The 21,603-nt window shown below is 31.3% G+C and overlaps 1 protein-coding gene across 1 annotated transcript in view; it reads right to left on the reverse strand.

The window, feature by feature from the left end:
• Positions 1 to 21,603, reverse strand: part of sorcs3a (sortilin related VPS10 domain containing receptor 3a) — a 352,179-nt gene that overhangs the window by 168,542 nt on the left and 162,034 nt on the right. The window contains 1 exon segment of the mRNA XM_056456597.1: positions 15,156 to 15,314. Coding sequence (XP_056312572.1) covers positions 15,156 to 15,314 — 159 coding nt within the window.

The raw sequence follows: 21,603 nt of genomic DNA on the forward strand, positions 1-21,603 counted from the left end.
ACCTTCAGCTCTGCTCTGACATGCCGACGGCATATATAAAGCCATGATTTAAACAGCTCTACTGTTTACATTTACTTGGACTTGGATTGCAGGAGAACCCGCCAGAAATAAATCAGTCATTGGGGAAATATCTAAAGTAATAAACTGAACTATCTGCTATTTAGCTAAAACAAATATATTATACAAACAAATAAATCTTCATCACACTGATTATTTTAATTAATTTGAATGTAGTTTAATGTACTTTTTAGATAGTTTTATTTTTAAAAAGTGCATTACTATTATTACTACTACTATTATTAATATGGTACATTCATTTTGTAGAGTCATTGTTTTTAAAATGTATGTTAAGTGATAAAGGGATGCTTGAGTCATAAAATAAATTGAAGGCATTAACATTATTACTGTTGTTGTTGTTATTATTATTATTATTATTATTATTATTATTATTATTATTATTATTATTATTATCATTCATTCGTTTTTCTTTTCGGCTTAGACCCTTTATTAATCAAGGGTCACCACAGCGGAATGAACCGCCAACTTATTCAGCACATGTTTTACGCAGCTGCAACCTATCGCTGGGAAAAATCTATACGCGCTCATTCACACAAATACACTATGGACAATTTTAGCACCCAATTCAACAGTACCGCATGTCTTTGGACTTGTGGGGTAAACCGGAGCCCTGGGAGGAAACCCATACGAACATGGGGGGAACATACAAACTCCACACAGAAATGCCAACTGTCTGAGCCAAGGCTCGAACCAGCGACCTTTTTGCTGTGAGGCGAGCATGCTACCCATTGCACCACCGAAAAGACAGTTATTATTAGTATTATTATAATTTTTTGTTTTTTTTCATTATTATTCACAAGATGTATTGACTTATTGCAGTTACTTAGTTCTAAAAACAACAAGAAAAAAAGAGTTTTAAACAACATTGTTTTGGTTTAGTTTGTTAAATTTCACTATTAATTCTCACTTAACAACACCTACAAACAATTAATAAGCAGCAAATTAAATGTATATTTGAGGCAAATGTCATAATGATTATTAGTGCAAACTGGTCTACAAACTAAAGTGAGAGCATTGCTTAAATAATTAAATAAATAAATAAATATTTTGCATTTATTTGTTTGCTTATTAGTTTAGTTTATTTTTTATTTTGGTGTTGTATTTAGTTTTGTTTATTTTTTTTAATAAATAAATTTTGCTGTTAAAATATAAATATTGCTTATATTGGTTACTTTTTGTTTATTTATTTGTTCATTTATTTTTATATTTTGTGTTGTTTATTAATTAATTAATTAATTGTATAAACATTATTTATAAATAAACAAATAACATTATATATTTGTTTGCTTATTTGTTTATTTTTTGTTTTGTATTTGTGTTGTTTATTTATAAATATTTTATTATACAAATAAATATAGCTTATAAATATAAAAATATTTTTATTTATTTGTCTGTTTATTTTTATTGTTTTTGTTTTGTGTGTTTATTTATTCATCAATAAATTGTTTATTATAAAAATGTATACTGTTTATTGATAAATAAATAAATAAATAAACACTTTTTATGCATTTTTGGTTAGTTTATCTGTTTGTTTATTTTTTTCTTTTGTATTTTGTGTTGTTTATTATTTAGAAATAAACAGTTTGTTAACTGTTATTATATGAATATTGTTTATTTATAATATATATTGTTATTTGTTTCTTTTTAATTATTTTTGTTTTTTATTTTGTGTCATTTATTTATATTTTTTATTTAACTATATATATATATATATATATATATAGAGAGAGAGAGAGAGAGAGAGAGAGAGAGAGAGAGAGAGAGAGAGAGAGAGAGAGAGAGAGAGAGAGAGAGAGAGAGAGAGAGAGAGAGAGAGAGAGAGAGAGAGAGAGAGAGAGAGAGTATTTTTATTTAAATATTTATTACTTATTATATATTATTTATTTAAATAAACAAAAAAAATATTAAAGCTTTTGAAGAAAAAAAAAACATTTATTTATTTATTTGTTTGATTATTTTGAATTTTTTCTGGCTTATTTATTTTTGTTTGTTGATTGTTTTGTTAGCCCGACTTCATCACATTAGCTCCGTCCCCTCTGGTTCTCCCAGTACAGTATCTTTCAGCAAATTGTGAAACCCTACAGTTCCTGATCTTCCTCCATGTGTCTGCGAGGTGGTGTTTTCAGCTCTGACTGATGCGGTAGGTCAGGGAGGCTTTTAGGAGGCATCCCGTGAGGCTGAAACCCCAGGAGGCAGGTCAGAGAGATGGAGAGCTGCAGGCCTGAGCTTTGAATTTGCTAGATGTTTTTTACATGGACACGAAGACTAACTGGGAGCTGGCACAGGTTACACATGCACACACAAAACTGACAACTTGAAAATTCTCAGTTTCTCTTGGCAAACAATTTACAGTTATGCATTTGGGTAAACATTTAATTTTTGTCCGTGAACAACTACTGAAATTTCTTCCCAATTTAACATGAAAATATTGTCTTTTGCAGATTTTTATTGTTTTGTATGAAATACAGTAACACAGATGTAGTGTTTTAGAAATCTTTCTATTCATTTTTAATTATAATAAGATGTAACTTATTAACTAAATAGCTTTAAAAGAGTTAAAAGGTGGTATTTGGTGTGGAACAACCCTGATGTTTCAGTTACAACAAATATAAATACTTTTAGGGAACATTTTAGATTAGGTCACAATTCATGGTAATAACAATTCATTAACTAACACTACTAGCTCACAAAATTATTTGCTTAATAATAGTAAGGTTGTAGTTGGGTTTAGGTTTTGGGTAGGATTAGTAATGCAGAGTATGATCATGCTTTATAAATATTAATGAACAGTAATTTCTTAATAATATGCAGGTAATAAGCCAGTAGTTTATAGCTTGAATTGTGACCTGAACTAAAATGTTACCCAATTTTGTCATTCTGACTAATTAATAAATTGCGTGGTCTATCTTTTTAAGTTTAATCTTAACTTACTACACACTCAGTTTGTTAAAAACACTCAGACCTGTTTAAAAAAATTCTATATACATTATATATATATATATATATATATATATATATATATATATATATATATATATATATATATATACACACAACAGTTCTGTCTGGTTCTCGAATCTGATTAGCTGATAGCCGTGTGATATTCTGCAATACCAGCACTAGTACAGCCTCATCACCCTTGAGTATTACTCCGCCCACATTAAGTGACAGCAGATCAATAGACTCACTACAGTTATTGCAGCTCTTGGACAACATAATGTACTTTTAATGCTTTTTTTTGGTGAGAATGTAGTTGTTTAGATTAAAACTATGCAGTTTATTTATAAGAATAGTGCCCATGTCAAAATATTTATAATTTTGAAGATTCAGCGCATTGGTGGCCATTAGCCTGACATAATGAGCACAGCAAGGGTGGTTGACGTTCCGCCACAAGATGGCGACAGAGACTGCATAATAAGTGCCTTGGGGAGGAAAAACTCAGCAAAAATTCTAATTACAGCAGATCATATCATTATAAAACTGGTAAGTGACACTCTAAGTGGATGTCTCTCTTTTGTATGTTGTAGTGCTGTATTTATACCATCGTAACCTGATAGTGTTTGCCTTGATTTGGTTTTTTGAGGAAAATTTTTGTGATATCCTGACTGCAACAGAGAAATACTGAATGGCAAACAGGTAAACTGATGGCATTTCATGCCGTTCATCCTTATAATCTTAAAATGTGAGCAAAATCACCTGTTTTGTCATCACTTAGGTAGATATTACGCTAGAGAATCATTCAAATACTAGCTTTAAAGTGGCGTTGGTGAATTAGCAGCAGTTTCTACTGTTCTGACGTCAGCTGCAGATTTGTATGAACGGCGGAAGAAAGTAGTTCCTCTTACAAAAGAGTTTTTGAGTATCTCCATGTTTGATTTTCCTATTTTACACATGATTATGCCTGTTTATATAAACACAATATCACACTCATAGCAGTGCGATATGGCTGTATATTGTCACTGGTGGAACACTAAGGAACTCGGCCTGCGGCCAATGCACGCCTCCCACCAGTGCCAATACAGTACAGCCATATCGCACTGCTACTCATGTAGTATTGCTCAAATATATTAAAAGCACACTGTGTGATATATAATCTTAGATAGTTTCTTAGAGTGCATGTGATGCAAAATGCAAATACATGCAAAGTGTTTCGTGTACTATAACTTTTTTTTAATAGCATACTGCACGGTAAGTAATATTTCATCCTGAAAATAGCCAGAGTCACATAAATTACTCAATATGCACAAACTCTTTCCCACTCCCATTCCATTGCTGTTTCTGTTACATAAACCTGTGCTTAGACCTTCTGTGTTCTCTGTTTATCTCTTTATTTCAGAGAGCCATGCATTGAATGTGTTTTCCCCTTCTAAACTTTTCAGCACATACTTTCTCTTCTTTCTTTTTTAATATCTCTTTCTAAGGAACATCACTGTAAAGCGAATGCTGCAAAATGTCAAGTTCTGTATTAAAAATATATATATATAGGAAACAAAAACCTGCCAATGAAATGAAACAATGAGTGTCTTTTGAAAGACAGGTGTTTGTTTTCGACTCCACAAGACGAGACACAAAAGCTACTTGAAGTGAGTCAGAGTGATAAAGCAGAGTGTTTATCTGATGTGTCAGGTTTTCCACAAGTAGCTGACAACGACATGCGCGGCTCAACAGATTAATGCTTTTCTTGATGAAACAAAGCAACATGCGCTCATATGAAAACATCACTCCAGTGGCTTTTTTCCAAGAACGTTACAATGTCACTCTGCTGCCGTTTTCAGATAAGGTTATTAACAAGCTCATCTTTTACGACTTTTTTTTTTTTCTTCTTCTGCACAATGGAAGGTGATGCAAAGTTTTACTGTCAATCTCACTTAAAAACAATACAAAAGAAGTAAGAAAGAAACCTAATGGCAGATGTAAATATGCTTTTTTTGTCTGATGTGGTTAGGATTATTTAGTATAATTAGGTATAATCAGGGACGGAGCTAGCTCAACTGCCACTCTACACAAACGATGATCATGCTGGCTTCATGGGGGTCTCACGGACAAAAGTGAAGACCGGGAGGGGGTCGCCTCTATGGACACGCCGGCCCTGGGTATAATTGTTATTCACTGTATAATGATGCTTGCATAATAATAATAATAATAATAATAATAATAATAATAATAATAATAATAATAATAATAATAATAAAATTGGCAGCATGGTGGCACAGTGGGTAGCACAACCGCCTCACAGCAACAAGGTCACTGGTTCGAGTCCCGGTCTGGTCAGTTGGCATTTCTGTGTGGAGTCCGGGTATAATTTTTTTTCTGAATTAATTCTGATTTCCCCCACAAGTCCAATAGGTGAATTGGGTAAGCTAAAATTGTACGTAGTGTGTATGGATTCACTCCCAGCGATGGGTTGCAGCTGGAAGGGCATCCGCTGCGTAAAACATATGCTGGATAAGTTGGCAGTTTATTCCGCTGTGGCGACCCAAGATTAATAAAGGGACTAAGCTGAAAAGAAAATGAATTAATAAATAAATAATAACATTAATAACAGTAGTAATAATAATAATAATAATAATAATAATAATAATAATAATAATAATAATAATAATAATAATAATAATTAATGTTATTACCATTATTATTAGTATTATTATTTCAAAAATGTCCATCAAGGCTGCGTATATTTGATCAAAATATGCAAAAAAAATATTATTGTGCAATATTAAATTACTGTTTTGTTAAAATAATGTTATTTTTAATATATATTTAATAAATATTTCAGAATTTCAAGTTTAATTCATTTTTTTGATGGAAAGTACAGTTTTCAGCCTCATTAAGTTTGACGTCATCCAAAAATTGGTGAAAAAAATAATTATTTGATGCAGCTCTCTAATTATTCATTATTATTATTTTTCATTATTATTATTTTAAGTTTGCACTGTTTCATATTTTAATAAATCACAATTTTTTTATTATTTGTTTATTTGTTTGTTTTAGAAACTTCAAAAGAACAGCATTTATTTAAAATACATGTTTTGTAACTTTATAAATGTGTCTAGTGCCATTTATAAAGTACTTGGAGTGGCCAAGTCAAAGTCCTGACCTGAATCCAATTGTGATTTTGGGGCGTGATCTTAAAAAGGTGGTTCATGCTCATGAAAACATGAAAAAAAGACATCAGTAAGGGGACAAATACTTTTTCACACCACTATATATTGTTCCTTTATCATATATATTTAATAAAATGTACCATGGTTGGAGTTTCTACCGTACAATGAGCCATTCAAACCTGCAAACACACTTTACAGTGATAAAAACTTCATTTTTCTTTACTCATAAAACATGTCAGGACACTGTTTCAACATGACGAGTGCACAAAACAGCCTATAATCACCAAATGAAATAATTTGATATAAATAACATGCCAAAACAGACAATTACATAAATATTATGACGATGCAAAAGTCACTGAAGCCGAAATGAATCCTTTGGCATCTCATTCAACGGGAATGATAAGGCTGACGGTACACAGAGCTTTGAGAATGACACGTCTGTTATCGTGAGCAAAACGCTGGTGGGGGATAGAAAGCGGGCATAATTTATTTGTCATTTATTTAGACAACTCCTGCAACAAGAAACAACAGTCGAATGTCTTCATGGAGACACTGATGATACATTATTTTTGCTTCAATTTAAAATGGAAGATTAGACGAGAGAAGCCAAAGCAGCGCCTGAAGGATAATGAAAGTTTTGTCATCTCCCGAACCATCTGCCATGCATAATTTAGCCGCTGATTTTTATTCTCAACTCTACGCCGCTGATGAATCAGTGCTGGGCTCTTCCAGAAACACCCAAAGCTGGAAGATCGGCACACCGAACATATGTTTCGAGAAGAGGGCTCTATAATACCTGGAGAAAAAACAGTCCTCGAGCACTTTACTATAGTGACTAGCTGTGACTTTAAATAAGATGAAAAACTAAATATACAGTTGGAGTCAGAACTATTTGCCATCCTGAATTATTAGCCCCATGTATATGTGTTCCCAAATTTCTTTTTAACGGAAAGAAGATTTGTTTCAACACATTTCTAAACATAATAGTTTAATTAATCATTACTAATAACTGATTTATTTTATCTTTGCCATGATGAGAGTACATGATATTTATGTTTCAAGATACTAGTATTGAGCTTAAAGTGACATTTAAAGGCTTAACTAGTTTAATTAGGTTAATTAGGCAAGCTAGAGTAATTTGGCAAGTCAGCAGGTTTGCTGAGGCTGAAAGAGACGCCCACGATGGTCAAAGGTTCCAGCTGAGGAGCACAGAGCCAACACCATATCCGTGCAGGCACATAAAACTTCAAGATGATCCATATATTTAATCTAGTTTAGTTATATAAATATTAATAGTATAGTCAATATTTTCATCTATAGTTTTTACACCATGGACTTTGAAGCATAATTTATTTATTATTTTTTAATTTGTTCATTGTCGAAGATGTTGTTAATGGTAACTGTAAATATATTATTTGGAAAAAGTCAAGCTTGCTTCAGTGTCCTGTTATTATGTAACAATCTTTCTGTATAAATCATTCCCAAAACTTTTAGGCATCTACATTGTCAGTAAATAAAATACACTAGTTTTCCCCACTGAAAACGACTTGAATAACATTGAAATAAATTGCTATAACTTGCTTAGGGGATGTTGGATGTAGACAAAATGTACACAGCAAAATCCTAAGAGTCCTCTTTAAATAAGGGCAAACAGGTTGGCAATACGTAAAGCTGCTGTTTGTGGAGTTGCTTAACGATCCACTGCTGAGATTTTGAGAGATTCGATGTATTATATTTCAGCTGATTTCATCTAAGGCTGTGACTGAAGTCACAAAAACACCTAAAATGACATTGTAATAAAATGCTATAATTTGCTCAGGGACTGTTGAATGTAGACAAAATTTATTTTGGAAGTATAAAACATAAAAGTGAAATAAAACAGTAAAATAAATAAATAAAACTTCATGAGGTTTTGTTTGCATTAACTGAAAAATAGTAATAATATTACTAATAAGGACTGTTGCATAAAATGGGCATATAGAGGCAGCTAGTAGTATCATTAAATACATCAAATAGCTTTATGGCGAATATTATTTAATCAAGACAAATTTAATGAGACAAATTCATTTTTTGGTGTGGTTTTATTAAATTTTAATTTTAAAAAACAATTATTCAGGCATTTACAATTTGTAAAATACTAAAGATCAAATAATATTAATAAAAAATTATCCTCATTAATCTCCATTTAAATACCTTAAAAACATTTTATCTTTAAAAAAAAAGTGACAAACTACCACTCTTCTTTTTTTGTTACCATATTTATGCTTTGTAAATAGGACAGTATGAAATGACTAGAGCAAATGCAATAGTAATAACAAAGTAACCCCAAGGTAGGAATTGAACTTGATTCATCTTGAACCCAATTGTGCTACATGTCGATTAAACACAAATAAACGCACCAACAAAATGCCATTTTTTACCATTATCAACATTATCGCCTCAAATACTATGCACTTAATTTCCTCCAAACCCATAATAATGCTTTGATCAAAGCAGGTCATTTTCATCAAAAAAGCGAAGCTTATTCACTGTACATCAAAGCTGTGCCCTTGGTCCCATCCACTGGGAAAGAAATCCCAGTTCCTTCCTTGACCGTTGCATAAAATTGCAGTTTAGAGTCAGCTATTAAAGACATTGAACGGCTTTATGGAATATGATTTAATCAATACAAATTTATGAGACAAATTCATTTTTTTGGAGCGGTTGTATTAAATTTTAATTATTAAAAACTATTATTTAGGGAACTACCATGGGATAAAATGCTAATTATGAAGCTCAAATAATATTTAGAAAAAATTATCTGCATTAATCTCCATAAAAAATGCCTCAAAAACATTTTAGCTTAAAAAAAACTGACAACCTACCATTCTTTTCTTGTTACTAAATATATGCTTTGTAGAAAGGACAGTATGAAATGACTGGAAAGTTGGAGAAATGCCCATCACCAGCAAAGTTCCCAGAGTCAAGGAGACTTGCCTCACCTTGAAGACAATTGCACGACATATCGATTTAGCACAAATAAATGCAATGACATCCCTTATTTACCATCATCAACATTATGCCACTGATACTATGCTCTTAATTTAATCTGAACCCATAATAATGGTTCAATCAAAGCAGGCCATTTGCATCAATAAAAAGTGAGGCTTATTTGATGTACATCAAAGCTATGTCCTTGGTCCCATCCACTAGTTGATATATAGGAAAAAAATCTCAGTTCCTTCTTTCGCCATTGCATAAAATGGCCATTTAGAGGCAGCTATTAGTATCATTAAAGACATCGAATGGCTTTTGTGGACTTTTCGCTGGTCAATGAAACCTCCGTTAACCAGACTGAGAGGGTGGGCAGGGATCAATTGCTATTTCTTTTTTCGCCAGATTCCCAGAGGCCTGAGCTGGAGTTCATCTGAGGGAAGGGAGAAATCTGGGCCTAAACCTCCATCTGCTTTTTTAATGAATGGTCCGGCAGTGGACCTACCCAGCCTGACACCTCTCGATAAGACAATGCTAGAGGTGTTGACCTAATCCACAGTTCTGCTCTGGCCGTGATGAGTCTGGACACCGTGTCAGCCACCCTTGTCCATTCACAAAATGAGACACTTTAGTGCCATGTCGCCACAGTTATAATGTGTGTCATTTTTTTTTTTTGGAGCGAGTAAGCATGGCTGTCTCCAAGCACATCACAGAATGGTTGGGGATAACATCATTATAGGAGTGCACAGAGCGGTGACTGAGATGCTCCATATTTAAGTGCTAAAAATGTTGGCAAAGATGGGAAAATTGCTTTCTGCATTGGTGCATTAATGCATATGTATGGTTTTTGACAATAGAAGATCTGAGGGGGTTTTAAACATGGAGACATTAAAAGTCAATACTGATTATCATTACAATTATCAAGTTAGCATTTATTTGATATATATATATATATATATATATATATATATATATATATATATATATATATATATATATATATATATATATATATATATATATATTACATGACAAAAAGGAAATTGTGAATATTTTTAGAACATAAGTACTTCATTTAATATTAATGTATATTTTTGTATTTAATGTATTTAGAAAAATAATAGATCACTTTTTTCCTCTGGATTTATGATTTATATTTTATGATTATGATTTATATGATATTATATGTCTTTGTTGTTATATTTTATTACTTAAATATTTATTGATTATTAATTTAAATTGAATTTGAATTTGTTGCAGTTTTTCACATTGAAAATAAAAATGCTTCAATTTGGGCAACATTATTATTATTATTATTATTAGTAGTAGTAGTAGTAGTAGTAGTAGTAGTAGTAGTAGTAGTAGTAGTAGTAGTAGTAGTAGTAGTAGTAGTATTTGTATTATTATTTGTATTATTAATAATAATCTTATTATTATGTTTTCTGTTTTTGCTTAAATAAATAAATAAACAAATAAACAATAAATAAATAAAAAAATAAATATGCATTTATTTGTTTATAAGTTTGTTTTTATTGTTTTTGTTTTATATTTTGTGTTCTTTATTTTTTATGAATTGTTTATAAATTGTTTATTTTGTTGATAAAACCACTCAAATAACAAATTAGTATGACAAACAGTAAGACAAACAATACATATTTTAATATCATATTACAAATAATAAACAATTTATTGATAAATAAATAAACAACACAAAATGCAAAACAAAAACAAAAAAATAAGCAAAAGATAAGTAAATAAAATGTATTTATTTATAAATTGTTTATATAAATATGTATATAATTTATAAATAAATACATTTTATTTATGTGTTGTTTATCTTATTGTTTTTTTTTGTAATTTGTGTTGTTTATTTATTTATAAAGTAATTGTATAGAATCAAAATATTGTTTAAAAAAATAACAAATAAATAAATATATTAATTAAAATGAACAAATAAATAAATGCATTTCTAATGCATTTTTTGGTTTGTTTATTAGTTTATTTACATTTTATTTTGCTTGTGTTGTTTGTTAGCTTATAAACACATTGTTTATAATAAAAATATTGTTTTTAAATAAACAAGTAAATAAATATTATTTGTTTGTTTGTTTTTTTAATTGTTTTGTTTTGTATTTTATGTTGTTTATTGATACTTAATTATTTATCCTATAAAAGATAAACATTGTTTATTTATTTATTTATAAATAAATATATATTATTAATGCTTTTTGAAAAAAGATTTATTTATTTATTGTATTTGCTTGATTTGTTTTGTATTTTTATTGTTTATTTATTGTTAATTTTCATTTTTATTAGCTTTTTGCTTATTTGTTTTGTTAGCACAACTTCGTCATATCAGCTCTGTGCCTTAAATAAATAAATAAATAAATAAATAAATAAATAAATAAATAAATAAATAAATAAATAAATAAATAAATGTTTATATTTAGACAACACATTATCAGTGTTCAGGAGAGTTAACCTTGATACCATATTCATATAATAAATAGAAAATAAAAATATTATTATAAAAAAAATAAATAAATAAAAAAATAAATAATAATAATAATGATAATGAAGATGATGATGATGATGATGATGAAATTGGCAGTGCTCAGTATTTAAACCTTAAATTTCAAACAGATTATCCTTCTATACAACAAGAAACTCTTTCAAAGCTGGACAGCGATGTTGTTTATACACAGTTTGGGTGTATTTACAAGCTTTAGCTCACACTTTCATTGGGTTTCCTTTATGGGCAAGTCTACAAATATGAATCACTGCCAAATAAAAGAAGACCTTTAAAAGTCAAAAGTCTTTGTCTTCTTTGCTCTCTTCATCTTTCGTTCTCACTCTTACTCTCGTGGGAAGGTTTGTCCTTGGTAAGTGATTATCAAATGTTACATTTCTCCCCAGCACTCTAGAGAATTTACTAATTTGATCTGAAAAGCATTCCAGGAAGCAAAAATGTGCTGGTAACCAAACTAAAAAAACACCTTTGCCAAATAATATCACACCACATAATATAATAAGAAGATACAAAGCAGTCAGCTCTGTGTGGGATAATCAAGCACAGAATACCCATCACATTTTAGTTAGCTAGTATTTACTTTACAATTGCATTCAGTGAAAGGAATGCAAGGACAGATTTTGAGGCTTGGAGATTTGAATGCTTTTTACACATGGAGACACAATGAAAGTCATTGATTATCAAGTCTGATTATTATCAGCATCAAGTTATCATGCATTTATACACTTATAAACTTGATACTGATAATGGCTTGATAATCAATGACTTTCATTGTGTCTCCATGTTAAAAAAACAATCAAATAACAAACAGTATGACAAATAACATATTATAAATATTTTTGAATAACATTATAAATCATAAATATTTACTTACATCCTTTTTTCATTTATAGGACAAAGAAAAAAAGAAGAGATCACTTGATTTTTTTTTCTTTAGAATTACGATATTTATGTCTTTGAGTATTTTTTTTTACTTAAATACTTTAAATTAATTTAAATTAAATGTGTTGCTTTTTTTCCCCATATTTAAAACTAAAAATCTAAATGTGTTAATTCATTCATTTTCTTTTCAGCTTAGTCGCTTTAATTAATCAGGGGTCACCACAGCGGAATGAACTACCAACCTATCCAGCATATGTTTTACGTAGCGGATCCCCTCCCTGCAACCCAACACCAGGAAACACCCATACACACTTACATTCACACACATACACTACGGCCAATTTAGCTTGTTTAATCCACCTATAGCGCATGTCTTTGGACTGTGGGGAAAACCGGAGCACCTGAAGAAAACCCACACGAAACATTGGAAGAACATGCAAACTCCACACAGAAATGCCAACTGACCCAGCCGGGGCTCGAACCAGCAACCTTTTTGCTGTGAGGCAATCAAAAAATTAGGATAATGATTATTATGATTATGATTATTATGATTATTATTATTATTATTATTATCTGATATTTTAGAATTGCTGTACAGTAACAGTTTATTTAGGACTCATTCTCACTGATTGCATCTTTTTTTTCTAAAAGAAAAAAAAAAAAATCAAGGCAAGCTGTTTAGGAATGGTTTATAAAACAAAAACTGCAGCATAAAGCACAAGGGTTATTCGGACAGAGCCGCTGAGTGCCTGTAAATAGAAACTGGCAATGTTTGCCCTGCCTTCGAGTTCTTTTGATTGGTTCACTGCTCTGAAACTGACAGTAATGAGCAACCCTGCTGTACAATTTAAGTTTGATGATATGTACTCCATATCTAATAAGTGTTTTCTGCAAAACTTACACAAATTTAGCAAATACATTCTTTATAAGCTTTCAATTGAAAATCAACTAGCTGCAATGGGTGCTTATGGGTGTATCTTTAAACTGATGTACAGTTTTGTTCAAGATTACTCGTGTTCTTTTTGGTGTAATCTATTCATAAACATTGACATGTGGAAAAACTGCGCCTCAGTGCGTCCGTGTCGGGGTGCTGGCTATGGGGATAACTTAAAAATGCAGCACTTCTTTGCTTCAAAAGATGCAAGATGTGAGCGTAACGGTCACACACAGACGTCAAGTGTGTGTTTATACTGAAAAACAGAAAAGAAGTGCAATAGAAAGGAAAAACATGCTGAATGGCCCCTTATTACATACACTGTAAAAATGCAGGTTTCCACACAATTCATTCTTGTTTTCCCAACACAGTTGTCCCCCCAAAAATCTCAAGAGTTGTGTTGTTTCAGCTCATTTTATAAGATCAGATTGAACAAGCAGCAAAAAATCTTTTTTTGAGTGTCCCTTGGTTCGTTAGTGACCCTATTAACTATCAAATCAAACACTTATGAATCGGGTACTTGCTTTAAAAGTAAAATTGTGATTACTCTTATCGATTCCTGTATGTGTACACATTTTTATTTTTTCACTTGACAATCTGTCAGGAACTTCTGCGCTGGTGAGCACTATAATATAATTAGCTACAATCTAAACATTAGACGGACCGCAACATGTGCTCAAAAGGCTACATGTGGTAAAAAACAGTGGCAAAGCTAAGTGTAATCATTGCAGTAAACTAATATGTCACAACCAACATGAAAGCATCTGCGGTTGGTTCACAAACATTGAATTAATAGAATGCAATTCTGAGATTACCTAAGAACGCATAACAAAGTTTAACTAACATGAACAAATACTGTAATAAATGTATTGTTCACTGTTTATGTTAGTAAATGCATTAACTAGCGTTAACTAATACAACTTTATTGTAAAGTGTTTGTCCAATTGTGATCAGATCAATGGAAACTAACCTGAATTTCCTCGTGAACAGAGCCGAAATTACTTAATATTTTATTTTATTTTATTTTATTTTATTTTATTTTATTTTATTTTATTTTATTTTATTATTTTTTTTATATCTTTTTTTTTTTTTAGTTTTTTTATTAAGGAACCGAAATTAGGAATCCGTAAAAATTGAAATCGATAAGTGAAACTGAAATTGGATTCAGAATTGATGAAATTCTAACGATACCCAACCCCACTATCACCACTCACACACAATAGGATTCAAACGATTTCAAAGTTTTAGTTCACACAAAAATAAAACATCCTGACCATTTATTCACTCTCAAGTGGTTCTAAACTTTAACAAATGTCTTCCTTCTGTGAACACAAAACAAGATATTCTGAGGATTGCTGGAAACCAGCAGCCACTGACTCCCATTGTAGCAACAAAAAAATACTAAGCCTTTTTTCTCCAAAATTTGTCAGTATATCGTTCTTTGTGTTCAGCAGAAGAAAGAAACTCAAACAGTAAATGATGACAGAATTTTCATTTTCGGGTGAACTATGCTTTAAGTATTAAAAGAGTTTGGAATAAAATGTGCTCATAAATGATTCTCAGTCAGTCCAGGAATGCGCAGAAAGAAAAAGGAATAGAGTGAACTGGGATATATATATATATATATATAAACTACTACAGGCTCTGTTACCTTCTGGTCGTGGCTGTAGGCCAAAGCCCAGTCCTCTTGCGTGTGATGGAAAAGCAGACTCAAGACGAAGAAGTTTAAGCGGTACTTCTGATAGCTGGCTCCTTCATCTGAGCTGATGAGAATACTGCTCTCAAACTCCGGGTCCGTCAGCACCATTATCTAAGACGAGACACAAAAACAGAGATGTTAAACCATGACAGAGAAAATTCTAGTCAGAAATATATATATATATATATATATATATATATATATATATATATATATATATATATATATATATATATATATATATATATATATATACAGTTGAAGTCAGAATTATTAGCCCTCCTGTTAAATCGTAATTCTTTTATGTATTTTTTTCCTAAACACCCATTTCTAAGCATAACAGTTTTAATAACTCATTTCTAATAACTGATTTCTTTTATTTTGCCATGATGACAGGAGATAATACTTTACTAGATGTTTTTCAAGACACTAGTATTCAGCTTAAAATGCAATTTAAAGTCTTAACTAGGTTAACTAGGCTAACAAGGCAAGTTATGGTAATTAGGCAAATCATTGTATCAGGCCCGTAGCCAGCCGGTGAAAGGGGTGGTTCGTCTTTTTTAAAATGTGAACCTTTTTGCAGTTATTCACCTCAATTTCTATTTAATTATGATATTTAAATACTGCATTTAGTGAATTTAACTGCATTTAAGCACTATTTTTAGTTGAATTAGCTTGTTGTATGGTCATCATAACCACACTTTTTAATTTAACAAACTATTTCCTAAAGATTTAGAATAAAGAAATGTGAAAACAATACCTATTTTTTAAACAAAAATTACATCCTATATCATAAGAAAAAAAATAGGAATCTGTTAAAGTTTTGAATCAAAAACAGTAGCCTATTGTAATTTATTAGGCAAATAACTAACTGGTCAGCACATTCAACTTTCCTCATTTCCATTACATTTTATCAGTCAGAATTTGCCTATTTAAATAATAAAAAAATGAAACATAATAATCATAAAAGAGCTTCATGACTGTCATGCCTCTTTTGTAAAAAAAATTCATTCATTCATTTTCTTTTTGGCTTAATCCCTTTAATAATCTGAGGTCACCACAGCAGAATGAACCGCCAACTAATCCAGCACATGTTTTATGCAGCGGATGCCCTTCCAATCACAACCTATCACTGGGAAACACCCATACAATCCAATTCACACACATACACGATGGACAATTTAGCTTACCCAATTCATCCATACCACATGTCTTTGGACTGTGGGAAAAAAACGGAGCACCAGGAGAAAACCCAAGCCAACATGGGGAGAACATGCAAACTATACACAGAAATGCCAACTGACCCAGCCTTTTTCAATGGGTTATTTTTTACAATTTATGATGGTGCAGCAGTCAAAATAGGACAAATGAGCTCATGTATGGGACAAATTCTGGACCTTTGTCATTGAGGGGTGGGTCTTTCGAACCACCCGAACCAAGTTATGTGTAATAACATTACAATGACACAAGGAGAACGTACTGAACTACACTGTAATACATTCCCAGAATTTCACAACATATTACTGTAATTTTACAGTAGATTACATTAGTGTCAGAACTCAGATCATTTCTATAGGATTTAACTGTTAAATTTTATGTGTTCAGAATTTTATTGTAAAAATTAAGGCAGGCATCATGGTTACAGCAAATTACTGTAAAAATGACTATATCTCTTGCACGTTATTTATAGGAATTCAAAAACTTTTAATATTTTATTAAACATAGAAATGAATACATATTAACTTTAATGCTAGGACAGGCACTTCTATGATACTTAGAAATATTTTACAGAATCATTGTTATTATGAAGTGCCTCACATTAATTTACTATGAATTTACATACAGTACCTTACTGTGAAAGTAATGCAACTATTAGCCAGTTATTTACTGTAAATTTAAGGTCAAATATTTTACAGTGTACTGAAATGTATTTAATACTTTATATAAAAGAATGTTTAATTATGGCAGCTTAAAGATGCATCTCATGTGGAGAATGAAGTCACATGAATTGCTCAGGTATGAGGTTTTCACAGATTTCAACTTCAGTGTAGAAATTTTGATGGTTCTGTGGGTCTCGTCCATCAAATCTGATCTTTTTATATTGTATTTCTATTGGATTCAAGTCAGGTGATTGGCTGGGCCATTCTGCAGCTTTATTTTCTTTCTCTGAAAGCATTTGAGAGTATCCTTGGCTGTATTTTGGATCATTGTCTTGCTGAAATGTCCACACTGGTTTCATCTTCATCATCCTGCAAATGTAGATGTTGGACCGAAGCAGCTACTCTGTAAAAAATGGCTGTGATTTCAACGGTAAGAAACTGTAAAAATACTATGGTAAAAATCAGCAACCTGATTAACGGTATATTTCCTTAATATATATGGCGAATAACCGTAAATTGACTTTCCCAGAATTCCCTGTATGGCACATCACTTTTGTAGACATTACTATCTTTTTAGTTGTTTCCTCATCAGTTATGTACAGTACAGATTTAGGTTACATCTAATGATGATAAACAATGTTTATTTGATGACTTTAATTTTATGTGTGTGACCATACTGGTGTTTAGTAGGTGTGTGAATGACACTGAGCACCATCTATACACTGATATGCATTTGTTCATCATGTAACTTTCTCATCAACACCTGCATATGGCTGTGTTAACAAGTCTATCTGTGTAACAAAAGATGTCTGGATGTTGGTAATTCAAAATACAGACATATTACATCTATAAATTAATGAAATACTGTAGTTTACTGTAAAATTAGGATTTACTTTTACAGTTTTACTGGCAAACACAGCTGCTGTTTTTTTACCGTAAATTTAACGGATTTATTTTTTACAGTGTAATATGAATTTACAATGACAAAGGGAAGAGGGTTGCTGAAGAACTACGGAGAGATTTCAGCCGCTGTCTGGGCTTTCACTGCCTTTCTACACGTTCCTTTCTTCATGTGTTCAACACTTAACCCTGTGGCATTTCATTTTATCACACATAACTTCATTCATAAACTAATTAGTTTTGTTTTCTTTTCATATATGGATTTCTTTAGTTGCTACCATCATCTGGTGAAAAATTCAAGTCAACAGCTCCTTTAAAAATATGTTTTCTGAGAAAAAAACCCTCTGTAAATGAAATCTTACAATAGTATAAGAAACCACTTACACACACAATTCACATAAGTTTCATATCTTATTAAGATCACACTAAATTCTTAAATGTATATATAAAATCTCAGTGAACGCTCTACTGTCTGCACTCCTGCAGCTTTATATAAATCACATTTAAAAGAATATTTCAGACATACACACACAATGTTTCTTTCTTCCATCTAATTTCAGGTGAATTATGTCTTTTCTGAAGACCTTTAGACCACCAATTAAAGCTCATGCTAGGTCAAGGTTGACCATATTTCAATCTAATAACAACAATGAGCTAACTAGTCCCCCTTTAACACCGACCTTGGCTTTGTTTCATGCTCCTCCACTACACACACGCACAAAGGCAACTCCATGCCTGGCCGGAGTGCTTAATTAAATCACCAATGCAAAAACTCTTCGAATATGCAGCATTATGGAAAGCGTTTCTTTTTATGTCTGTGTTTGACTGGGCGGCTGCATCTGATCTGCGTGATAATTAAAGAGTGAGTACATCTGCCTGCTCGCTAAATGAGCTCGCACCTGAATGCCAGTCTAAAAACACTCGCGCACATTTCCATTATGAGTTTTTAGAGCTTTCGAAAAAAAGTATGATGCATATGTTTTGGAAGTTTAAGTGGCTCTAAAGCATCTCGGTGGATGTTAATTTCAGCGTGCGCGCTTATGGTTGACATCCAGACGTGATCATATTTAGCAAAGCGAAACCTCCAACACCTCTTTCTCTCTCGTCTCCATCCGCCCTAAATGTAAACGGCTGTTTTCTTCCCTCAACTGGATTTAAATTGGAAAAAACAAGCGGTGCGTTTGTCACTGACAGAAATCCCACCCCTCTCTCCACGAGGCTTTAACTACGAATCCTCCGGGGCGGTGATTTAGATAAATTGTTTTTCATTAAGTGCCTATAAACAGCCAGCCGAAACGCAGCCAAGGATTTTGTTGGCCCGGGACCCTCGATTTTTTACTGTTCATTATCGTTATAAGAAGATGGAAAGGGGCCCCTCGTGTCTGCCCGTGTCTTTGGGACTTGTCAGATGCAATTTGTGGATTTTGGGGTCTAATCATTTTCCGTAATCTTGCGTTGAGTGTTGGTTAGTTGGAAACGGGAAATGACTTCGATTTGATACTTTGTCAAGGCTTTTATTTTAAAATATCCACAAATATATAAAATAAAAGTCAACTTGATGTTCATGAAGAAAACATCTTGCATACTTTTAAAAATGAAGGATCTAAAATCCATTTTTATAAAGTAATTTTTGGTTTCCTTAAGAATCTTAAAGTGATTATTTATTTATTTATTTATTTATTCATTCATTCATTCAGTCATTTTCTTTCAGCTTAGTTCCTTTATTAATCTGTGGTCGCCACAGTTGAATGAACCACCAACTTATCCAGCATTTGTTTTATCCAGCTGCAACCCAACACTGGGAGACATCCATACACACTCATTCACACATATATACTTAGCTAATTTAGCTTACCCAATTCACCTATAGCGCATGTCTTTGGACTGTGGGGAAATCGGAGCACCCAGAGGAAACCCACGCTAACACGGGGAGAACATGCAAACTCCACACAGAAATGCCAACTGACGCGGCCAAGGCTCGAACCTTCTTGCTGTGAGGTGATTGTGCTACCCACTGCGGCACTGTGACACCTTATTTATTTATTTATTTATTTATTTATTTATTTATTTATTTATTTATTTATTTATTTATTTGTTTGTTTGTTTGTTTGTAGCGCATTTTTATTAGCTGCAGAAGTAGTATACTGTAAAAAATTCTGGGTTCCACACAATTCAGTTAACTTAATCATTTCTCCAAATGTAAGTGGATTGAACATAAAACAATTAAATTGTCTCAAAAAAAATTTAAGAATTTTGTTTTTTTAACAAACAGGTAGTTTAAACAATCAGCAAAAGTAATGCTTTGAGTGTAGTTCTTAACCAGGGTCCTCCAAATAATTTAAAATAAAAAATTAATTAATTAAAGACAGATTATGTTATTGAAATGATTCATATTCCTTATTTTATTAAGTCCCTAAACTGCTTTTTTTATTTCTCATAACAAGTGTAAACAAAATATTATTTCCAGATCAGGAAAAATAATAAACTCCCAAAAATATTTATTCTGTCAAGTATAATCTGATTTAAAAAAATATACAAAATAAAACACATACAATCTAGCAGTAAAAAGTAATATTTGCAAATATATATATATATATATATATATATATATATATATATATATATATATATATATATATATATATATATATATATACACAGTTGAAGTTAGAATTATTAGCCCCCCTTTGAATTTTTTTCCTTTTTTAAATATTTCCCAAATGATGTTTAACAGAGCAAGGACATTTTCACTGTATGTCTGATAATATTTTTTTCTTCTGCAGAAGAATTTAAAAAAAAAATTTTAAGGTCAAAATTATTAGCCCCTTTAAGCTATATATATTTTTGATAGTCTATAAAACAAACAATCATGTTATTGTATAATGATGGTTATACAATATATATAATTTTATATATACAATAAAAAATAATTATATATATTTATTTCCATACTTTCCATACATTTATTTAATTCAAAACACAGATTTTTTACAACTTAAAAATTATTTTTTATTGACAGTGGTTTAAAGTTCGATATATTCGCATGATCCTTCAAGAAAGTAATTCAATGAAGCATGTTTCATCAGTGTTGAAAACTGTAGGGTTGCTTCAGTTTTTTTTAAGAAACTGATATAATACAAAACATGACTTGCTTTACATAAATAAATCATTAAAAATAAAATTTTCACACTTTTCACAAAACTTTAAAGCAGGAAAAATATATGATTACAAGAATCATCATTGTATTAATAATAATCCAAATATATCACTGGCTTGCTTGGTTTAGGACTTCTGGAGCTGTGCATTGATGGATTTGCTCTTCAGTGTTTGGACTTTCAGCAGTAAAAATCAAACCACACTGAACTGAACTAAAATGAACTTCAACTCTGAAAACTGGACTGACACAGTTTACTAAAGCATCTATGTTAAGCTGCTTTGACACATCCTACATTGTAAAAGAGCTACAGAAATAAAGATGAATTGAATATTAGAACATCAAATCATCATATTAGAGTGATTCCTGATAGATCATGTGACAAAAGCAATGACTCTTAAAACCCAGCCTAAAAATCACAGAATTAAACTTAATTTTAAACTTAATTTAATAAGAAATAAGTCAT

This window comes from Danio aesculapii, chromosome 1, assembly GCF_903798145.1.
Source record: "Danio aesculapii chromosome 1, fDanAes4.1, whole genome shotgun sequence".
Taxonomy (NCBI): Eukaryota; Metazoa; Chordata; class Actinopteri; order Cypriniformes; family Danionidae; genus Danio; species Danio aesculapii.